At 43.2% G+C, this 10,380-nt stretch overlaps 1 protein-coding gene across 1 annotated transcript in view; it reads right to left on the reverse strand.

Moving 5' to 3' along the window:
- The window catches only part of Synrg (synergin gamma), a 78,591-nt gene extending 68,644 nt beyond the window's left edge, over positions 1 to 9,947 (reverse strand). Inside the window, exon 1 of the mRNA XM_032913932.1 lies at positions 8,564 to 9,947. Within this exon, the coding sequence (XP_032769823.1) occupies positions 8,564 to 8,634 (71 nt within the window). The 5' untranslated portion in view covers positions 8,635 to 9,947. The remainder of the gene's footprint in view (positions 1 to 8,563) is intronic.
- Between the last annotated feature and the right edge of the window lie 433 nt (positions 9,948 to 10,380).

Raw genomic sequence — 10,380 nt, forward strand, 5'->3', positions numbered from 1 at the left:
GGGTGCTGGGAACTAAATCCAGGTCCTTTGCAAGAACAACAAATGTTCTTAACTACTGAGCTATCTCTCTAGCCCCAGAATTAGAAATTTAATAAAGATTAAATTTCCTTACTATCTAATGTATTAGAATGCTAATGAGAAGGGAACTTTTAAAGGTGGGTGAGATAGAAAACAGAAGGCCCTGACACTAAGTCCTGCCTCTGTCACCTTGTGATCTCCTGGAACTCCAATTCCTCCATCCATGAAATGATGGAGAATTCCTGTCCGTTCAGGAAACAGTTAACGACCATGTACTACACAGACGACTGAAGCAGCTGACCATCTTGAATACGCAGGTGCAGGCAAATCATTGCACCACAATGAACCAACTGCTTAAGCAAGGCCCAAATACTAAGAGCTCAGAAGAGAACAATTAATTTTTAGGTTATCTCTTGGGAGGATTTGTAGAGGTGCTTTTGAGCTTATTAAAGAAAAAAGAAGAAGGATGTACAATATTCAGTTGGCAAAAGTTCTGAAACTAGAGATGTAGGACATTAATCAAAATGACTGTGATTACATATATGATTTAAAAACAACCAGATTGCCAGGTTCAGTGATAGAATATTACATGCAACAGGATACTAGTAGAGCATGTGCAAGACCTTGGGAAGGACCGATCTATCTATCTATCTATCTATCTATCTATCTATCTATCTATCTATCTATCTATCTATCTATCTATCTATCGATGGTTCATGCTTTCGCTCCCAGCAATTGAGAGGCAGAGGCAGGTGGATCTCTGTGAGTTCAGAGGCAAGCCAAGGCTACAGTGAGACCTCATCACACACATATAAAATGTATACAGTCTATTTAAATAGAGTCTCATTCTATAGGCTAGCCTGGAACTATGTAGTCAGGGTTGCCTTGAGTACCTCTGCCTCTGTCTCCTATGCTAGAACTAGAAGCCTGAGCCATCACTCTCAGCCACAGTCTTTAAAATGTTTACTCTTTTTGAATATTCTATGTCAGAAGTTGGTATGTGTGTGTGTGTGTGTGTGTGTGTATGATTGAAAATGTTACCATTTGAATAATTTCAAGCGTCTCATGCAGTGATATTGAGGATATTCACAGTGCTGAAACCATTACCACCACTCACTACCCATGTTCAGAACCTTCTCCTCAGCCCACACAGAACCTCTGATGCCATTAAGGTAAGCCACCACACCCCAGCTCCGGTACTCTACTTTTTGTCATTCCTGAATTTGTCTATTCCAAGTCTACATATCAAACAGACCCAGGCTGTATCTGGATTATTTCACTCAGGCAAACTTGCTCAAGGTTCACTGTCGCAGGTATTAACATCTCAGTGCCCCAAACAACTCTGATCGACTGTGCGTAGTGTACTGTTTATCCTCCCATCTCTACATGGACACTTGGGTTCCTTCTGCCCTTTAGCTGATAGGAACGACACTGCCAAGGCCACTGGTGTGCGAGTGACTAATCCCAGTTCTTTTATATATACCTGTGAGGGAGACTGCATAGGTCATATGGTAATTCTATGTGTACTTTTGAGAAACTGCCAGACTGTTTTTCATGGTGACTTCACCAATCCACATCCTTACCAGCAATGCACAGGACTTTCACATCCCACACCACCTTTGTGTGTGTGTGATGTATAGGTCTCCTGCCTGCTTGTATGATGTATAGGTCTCCTGCCTGCACGTATGTCTGTGCCCTAAATGTACACCTGGTGCCCACAAAGGAAAGAAGGAGTTGGATCCTCTAGAAAATTAGAGTTACAGATGATTGTGAGCCATTACATGGGTCCTGAGAATCAAACCTAGCACCTCTGGAAGTACTGCCAGTGCTCTCAAGCACAGAACCATCTGCCAGTCCCATATTTATATATGTATGTATATGTACATACATTTATGTATGTGTATATATTATATATAAAACACACATATATAATTATATATTTTATATATATTATATTATATTATATGACTTTAAAATTAGGTTTATCTAAAACTAAAACATAACATATATAACATATTATACATATTTATAATTTAATCTACATATAATGTTATACACACACACACACACAAATGGATGTGAAGTGGTATGCCACTGTGGCTTGGCTGTGACACCTCTGCCATCAGACATTTTGAGAAGAACAGTATGTCATAAAGCATGCTTTGGGAGATAACTTTAATGGCAGCATATGGGAAGACTTGGAGTAAGAAGAACTGGCCAAGAAAATACCACAATGTTCTTAATGAGATTTAAAAAGAGTGACAAACAAGTCAGGAGGGATGGGAAGGAAGTGGGCAGAAGATATGAAAAGGGAAGACTGGAGAGAACCCAGTAGCTGCCAGTAGGGTGGGGAACAGTGGGAACGCAGAGATCATAGAGAATGCTGACTGGGACAATTGCAAGGACTGGGATGTTCTGTGCTGGCTGTAGGAGCCAGTGCACAACTTCTTAATGGGCATGGGAAAAAGTTGCTGGAGACAAGACCTTGAACAACCCAACAGGCAATTATAAATGTTACTCAAGTTGGGCATGATAGAACACATCTACAGTCCCAGTGCTCAAAAGCAGAGGTGGGTGTATCCCTGTGAGATCTCAAAGCAGCCTGGTCTACATAGTGAGTTCCAGGACAGCGAGGGCTATATAGAAAGACCCTGTGGAAAGGAAGGAAGGAAGGAAGGAAGGAAGGAAGGAAGGAAGGAAGGAAGGAAGGAAAAAAAATTCAAATCTGAGAGAAAGACCTGGAAAAATCCAGTGCTCCAGATCTTTTAAATTAAGGTTAAAAACAACAAACCAGGGCTGGAGAGATGGCTCAGCGGTTAAGAGCACTGGCTGCGAGAACGGGACCCCCATTGAAGGAATCAGAGAAAGGACTGGAAGAGCTTGAAGGGGCTTGAGACCCCATACGAACAACAATGCCAAGCAACCAGAGCTTCTACTAAGCCACTACCCAAAGACTATACATGGACTGACCCTGGGCTCCAACCTCACTTAGGTAGCAATGAATAGCCTAGTAAGAGCACCAGTGGAAGGGGAAGCCCTTGGTCCTGCCAAGACTGAAGCCCCAGTGAACGTGATTGTTGGGGGGAGGGCGGTAATGGGGGGAGGATAGGGAGGGGAACACCCATATAGAAGGGGAGTGGAGGGGGCTAGGGGATGTTATTTGGAAACCGGAAGGGAATAACAATTGAAATGTAAATAAGAAATACTTAAGTTAATAAAGATTAAAAAAAAAAAAAAAAAGAGCACTGGCTGCACTTCCAGAGGTCCTGAGTTCAATTCCCAGCAACCACATGGTGGCTCACAACCATCTGTAATGAGAGCAGATGCCCTCTTCTGGTGTGTCTGAAGATGGTAACAGTGTACTCACATACATAAATAAAACTTTAAAAAAAACAAAACAACAAACCAACCATGGAATGCTTAATATAAGCAAGGAAGTTAGAGCATGTAGCAAGAGAACACCACAGGCAACTTTGGAGAGTCTCACCCTGGAAACCAACGGGAGAATGGCCACTGAGAGGCAGGAGCAGCTCAGAACTCAGGACTGAGTTCAAGAAAGTAGCTGCCAATGTCTACCACTACAGAAATGATTGTCAGAAGATGATGAGGAAAAAAGCCACCACCTTGAGGATGATGGTCTACCAGTGGGTGGTTTCAAGTGGCCAAGAGAAGATAAACATGGCATCCTTATCGACAGGGAAAAACTGGGTTTTGAGGGAACAGGACTAACAAGTCAGAGGGATCTGGTTTGAGGAACTAGCCCTTTCGCAGACACCAGAAAGGGGACGAATCAAGAAAGGGAGGAAGGCTTTTCTTTTTCAGATTATGTGTGGGGTGTTTGGCTGCATGTACAGCTACACACCATAAGCATGCAGTACCCATGAAGGTCAAAAGAGGGTGTGAGATCCTGTGGCACTTATAACTGCTTATAAACCAACATGTGGGTCTAAGAATCAAACCCCAAGACCCCAGCAAGAACAGCCAGTCCTCTTAACCACTGAGCCAGCTCTCCAACCCAAGAAAGGAAACCTCCTGGCTGGGAAAGTCTCCCAATTTCAGATTCAAAGATGCTCTTGAGAGGTTTTAGAGTAGGTTCATGGGCACCAGGAACTGAATGTCAAATTCTAGAACTCTTGCTTTAAACAAAACAAAACGCAACAAAACAACAACAACAACAATAAAACTATACTCATCCTCCCACTCACAGGAAAAAGCCTAAAATAGCAACTTTAGATTCCTCGGTTCTACAGAGTTTTAGTGTTTTGTTTTGTTCTCTTTAATGACAAAATGATTTAGCATTCTAATTGGACATCCATCTGGCTTTTGTGTGGAGGAGCTGCTCACTGGTGAATCCTGTGGCTGACAAGCAGGCCTAAAGAGTCAGCCCCTTTTCTTTTTTTTTTTTTTTTTTTTTTTTTTTTTCGGAGCTGGGGACCAACCTTGGGGCCTTGCGCTTGCTAGGCAAGCACTCTACCACTGAGCTAAATCCCAACCCCAGCCCTTTTCTTAATGGTATACAAGAGGCAATAACAGTTGAGTTATGCGTTAACTGGTTTGTCTATCTAAGACAAAACTTCTAGGCTCAATCCATCCTCCAGTTTTATCTCCTGATAGCAGGACTATAGATGTATGCCACCATGCCGTCCACCCGATAAAATGTTCTGCATTCAAGGACAGCGCTGGTGATCATCTGTTTTAGAAGGCACCACTTACACACCACGACTGATAAGCTTGCCAAACCTGCCTTGAAGATTCAGGTCACCAGTATGGTGGAGTGGCTTGGTAAAACTTGGAGTGAGTTCTATTCTTTTTTAGCCAGTTGTAGTCCCCTTACTATCCTATCTGTCTGCTCTTTCCCCTGTCAAGTGAGGACACAGAACCCAACATGAGTCAAGGTCCCAAATTAAGGCAACCACAGAGACAAAATGTAAGCTGTATTACAGGGCCGGGGGGACGGTTAGTAAGCTGCTCTTGTAAAGGACCTGGAGTCCAGTTCTCAGCATCCGCATGGTGGCTTATAGCCACCCCTGCCTCTGTTTCCAGGCTATCTGTCACCCTCTCCTGAGGACATCAGGCATATGTGTGATACACACATGTAGTCAAAACCCACTCAGACTAATAAATCTAAAATATGATTTAAAAATACCTGTCATAGATTTTAAACTTGAGAAACTAAGCACACATAAGAACAAAGCAACCGTACTGATAGATACGACATATTCTAGTAAAAATTTAGCAACCCAAAGTTGCTTAGTGACCCCTGTGGTTTTAGTATGAAACATTTAGATAACCAGCACTAACATGTTTTTCTTTTCATTTGTGTTTCTGTGTGTGGACAGTCAAGGAGGCCAGAAGAGGGCATCATATGCCCTGGAGCTGGAGTTAAAGGCAGTTCTGGGAGGACAACTTGGGGGAGTCAGTTCTCTCCTTGTACTATAAGGAGTCCTTGTACTATAGGAGGCCATGTGCTTGGCAGCATGCCCCACCCCCCACCCATGCCCTGACAACTAATTCTTAGATTGGCTGGACAAGCAGCTAAGATGCTGATAAGACAGCTAAGCTTGAGGGAAGGTCGGGATGGGGTGGGTGCGAACTAAGTGAGCTTCCAAGAATTTGACTTGAAGGGACAAATGCTAACTGAAATGCTGCCAAGTCTCAGGCCCGGAACTCTGCTTGTCACAAGCCTTTTAGTACTAACCTACATTTGCAACATGCTTTAATGTCTCATGCCTGGACTCCTAAATACAGTCTTCTCAATGGATCTCCTCAGCCTCGGGCTCTGGTTTCTGATACATATAATACAGATTCAGTGTAGATCCTGTCAGAAAATGCACGCCTGGGCTGAGAACAGTACGATCCCTCCGTGGGTCAGAGCTCTCCTGGTTTCCCCTCATGGCCTTTTGGGATTGAGCATACTTTCCCTTTCCTTTTTATCACATGAAACTCTTCTCTCCATCCAATAGCAGACCATCCGGCACTGAGGATGTGTTCCTCCTATAGCATTTGCAAGCCACCACTGCCCCAATCCCCTTATGACAATTTCAACTCCTTCTCCTCCCCCCCTGGTACAGCTGAAAATCAACTTCACTATTACACATTTATGTGGAGTTCACAAATACTTACATTTAAAAAGCATGCCAAGATAGGCAAGAAATAGCAGAGAATGGAGAGACAAAGAAGTAGTCATAGAGCTTGTAAGAGCAGGGCGTGGAAGCAGAGCGCTAAGGTTACTTTGTGAACCATCTGAGCACCCTGGTGTGTCTTGAATCTTCTGACCTGCTTATGGCAGTGGTTCTCAGCCTTCCTAATGCTGGGACCCTTTAATATAGTTCTTTGTGTAGGGGTGACCCCCAACCATAAAATTATTTCATTGCTACGTCATAACTGAAATTTTGCTACTGCTATGAACCATAATGTAAATAGCTGATGTGTGACCCCCTAAGAGTGGTCCAGATCCACAGGTTGGGAACTGTAGTATTAGAGCATCACGAATAATGATCAGTGTGCTGGAGTACACAAACCCCGCAACAGTGAGACTGAGGTAGTCAGATCACAAATTTGAGGCTGCCCTAGGCTATCTGTTCAACTCTAGCCTGAGCTAAATTAATAAAAGACACTATCACAAAATAACATCCTCAAACAGTACTTTATACGTTTACATGTGTAGTCATTACACAGGACTATAAGTGGGGTCACTAAAGATTCATCCCGATTGTTTTCAACTCTGTTGCTTTATTTGGTTAAAGGCAAATATTATTGTTTATAAGTCTCAAGCATTTACTCTAGGATAGTCCATTCAGTGTATCCGGCAAAAGCGGCTGTTTGCATGTGGCTGCCTTTGGCTAACCTTTTAGGAAACTAAGTAGCTAAAAGAAAGTATCTAAGGCAGAAGGCAGGCCTCAGAATCAGTTCCAGCTGGTAATTTCTTTTTTCCCACTGAAAGCTTAGAGAGTGTTGGCTTCTGTTTTTCTCCAATTATACTCTGCTACTTTGTTAACTTTCTTACAGATAACGTTAGCTCTTAGCATCGCTTTCCCCAAACCGAAGTATTCCCGAGTATACAGTTTTTCACCCCAAGGAAGTATCTAATAAATGTAACACCAAATACCCTGCAAATAACCATTGAACCACTTTGTCTCCTGTATATTTGGTACCTGTTGGAGTGCACACGAGTTTATTGTCTTTGTTCTTTTCCCTAACACAGGATCTCAAGGTCTTCGAATTCCCCATCTTCCTGCCTCCATCTCCTCAGAGCTGGACTGCAGGCATGCACCAGCGCAGCTGACTAGACCAGTGACATTAAAATACTATAAACCAAACTGAGACATGCACTTCATTTTTCTATACCCAGGATTCTTCCCTTTTTTTTTTTTTTATAAAGAAAAAATTTGCACCTAAAACATAAAATTCTTTGAAATTTTCTAGGACTGGTCCCACTATTAATCATACATTTGATTAGATTAATGCCATTTAGGAATGCCATTTTAGAAATTGTCATCATGTATTATATATTCTGCAGGCAAAAGTGATTTCTAATGACCACTAAGAGGAGGAAGTAAAACATTTTAAGTTTAAAGTCAAGGACTGTAGAGGAAGCGGAAAACCGGCCACACACAGTTACTTTATTCAAGTGGCTGCTTTTTTTCTTCCGTGAATGAGTGAGTGAGTGTGTGTGTATATCAATCACATATGCACCTGTAAGAGGTGTTAACTTTAAAATCTTTTACACATTTGGAGTGTTAAGTGACTCCAAAATTAAACTATACATGAAAAAACCTGAAACACTTTGCTTTCCAAAGATAACTTAGGATATTTAAAAATGTAAAGCTAATTTTACCTCGGAATGTGTGTGCTGTATGTTAACTAATTAAATACAAACTGAGTCATGATAGAAATGGGTGCAGACTTTCTGGAATCAAGCATTTCGTTAAATGAAAATGAACTTAAGTTACAATGCCCCTTTACCATTCTGGATATAGGAGGCTCAGGCTAAAAATGATCTGAAATGTAACAAAGAGCAAGCAGACTTTTATTTTTAAAAGACAATAAAGTCTGGAAGCTTTTGTTTTAACAAGAGCATAACTACTCTTGGTCAGTGAATTTTCTTTGTTTCAAAATGTCTTTTTAAAAAGGAGACAGACAAATTTTAAGAGTTTTATCTACTAGACGAGCTCTATCTCAAGACAATGACTAATTCAAAGGTCTTCAGATTTTTCCCATTTGTAAGTGAAGAAAAGAAAAGGACTTGACAGGGCGCTCCATGAGAAGAAAGACAATACTCTACAGTCCTAAAACGGTTCCTCCGGCTTTGTCACAGCCTTCGCTCCAACACCATCTCGAGCCCAGCAAGCCTGGAAGGGACTCGCGGGTGCTCGAGGCCCCGCGGCAGGTGCGGCGAAGCCTGCACCCGAGCGCGCTCCCCGCGAGTCCCCAGGACGCTCGCGCTTCGCAACCGCCGCCCCTGCGCCCAGCCCCTCCTGCCCTTCCCGCCGACCCACCAGCCCCCTCCGCCGGTCCCGCGCCCCGCCCCGCCCCGCCGACCCACCTGCCTGCCCCGCCGGGTCCTGTGCCCGCCCCCGCCGCGCCGCTGGCTCCGGCTCCCGGCCGCAGCGCCATCTTGCTCGGGGCCGCCGCCGCGCCAGCAGCTGTCAGCCGAAGACAGGCACTTCCGGGGCAGACACCACCCCACCAAGTCCCGGCCGACGACGGGGCGGGGCTGCGCGCCCACGTGACTCACAGCCCTTCGGCACGAGCGGCGCAACCCCGCCGCATGCTGCAGGAGTCATATCACTGCGGCTGGTGTAGTTACTTTGCAAATGTGGATCTTCATTAGTGCACACAGTAGGTCCTGATTAGCCGGATGATGGAACACAAGTGCTCTTCTGCTGTTCCTTTACACAACTGACGGATCCTAGTGGCCTTTATAGCTTTTTCCCTCGGCACTCTTGACTCTCTTCAGCATCCATCACAGGCACTGACAGTATTTTTTTTACTTAAGCCAACCAAAAGCACACACGAACCCAATACACACGAAGAGGATATCCTTCAAGATGCACTACTTTTGTGTCGTGAGGCGCAACAAGCACAATTATACTGAGCCCACACAGGGTATTTTTCCTTTGACACCTCCACCCCTAATCAAGCTACCTGGAAGAAAAATGTGTTGAAAGTAAAGTTTGTCAAGCTCTGATAATGGATTAATCACAACCAGTCCCTGCCACTTCTTGCTTTACAGCTTTCGCTAAGAGACAATTATAACAGGTTATTAGTTCACTAGACCAGTCAGTTTTATGTGCATTTAGATCTCTGGTGTCCCTACGAGTTATTACTGCATTTTAGAAATGAGAAAAATCAATCTTTAAAGAAGTTCTTGTCATATGCTCAGATCTTGGAGCTGCAGTGTGTCCAGGCCAGTGTTGTCCCCAGAGTCCTTGGTCCTTTAACTAGGACCATACCCATTATTTGTAGATTTTTTTCTTGTTGTTTGGTCTTGTTTACTATTTCACTCTTCCTCTTCCCTGGTCAAAGCTAACATTTATGTAGGAGAGTCCTTACTGATATAGGAGTTTAAATCCATTACTGACCCTTTGACAAAACAAGCTGATACAAGTTTTGTAGCTACTTTATGGATTGGGTAGTTGCTCAGGAAAGAATGAAGAGAAAATAATGAAGTAGGGATTGTTAAAGTGATCTGTTAGCATCTCTATCTGCACCCTTCCAAGGACAGTTCCCATCGGAGTTCCATTCCGGCTCAGATGCTTTGAGATCATGGTCTCACACCACACAAATGTTTCTCTACTTCATCACTGCCATTAATTTCGAGAGTGGTGCTGTTAGTGGTGCAGTTCTAGAAGAAAAATAAACTAAATGCTTGTTGAAGGAATATCTGTTGTGAGTTTACAAAGCTTCAGACACAAAGATAGGAGGTACTTTTCGTCTTAAAACACAGGAAAAAAGCTGAAGGTCTAAAATGAAAGCATGCAGTTGACAAAAGTTTCAAATGTATACCTACTTCAGGATACACACGGACTCAGTTGTCTGCAAGAATAGGTTTTGCTCTCTGGAGCAATTTATTTAAATGAAGCCTGATTAAAAAAAAAAATCTTTGTCCCATCTATTCAAGACAGTCTTATGTTTGTACTCTCAGAAGTAAAGGGGCTGAAACAGGAGAACTGCTGTGAGTTCTAGACCAGTCCAGAATACAGAGATCCCTTTTCAAAACAAATAATATTAAAAAGGTCTCCTGTGCTGATTTTAGACTGAAGCATCAGCTGCCTAGAGTAAAGGAGAAGAGGCTTAATTCAGTTGCTGGCAGTCACCTATGTTGCAGTCCTATGGCAGCACCAAGCCTGAGCAATTCTA

Source organism: Rattus rattus, chromosome 9 (genome assembly GCF_011064425.1).
Source record: "Rattus rattus isolate New Zealand chromosome 9, Rrattus_CSIRO_v1, whole genome shotgun sequence".
NCBI classification, from domain to species: Eukaryota; Metazoa; Chordata; class Mammalia; order Rodentia; family Muridae; genus Rattus; species Rattus rattus.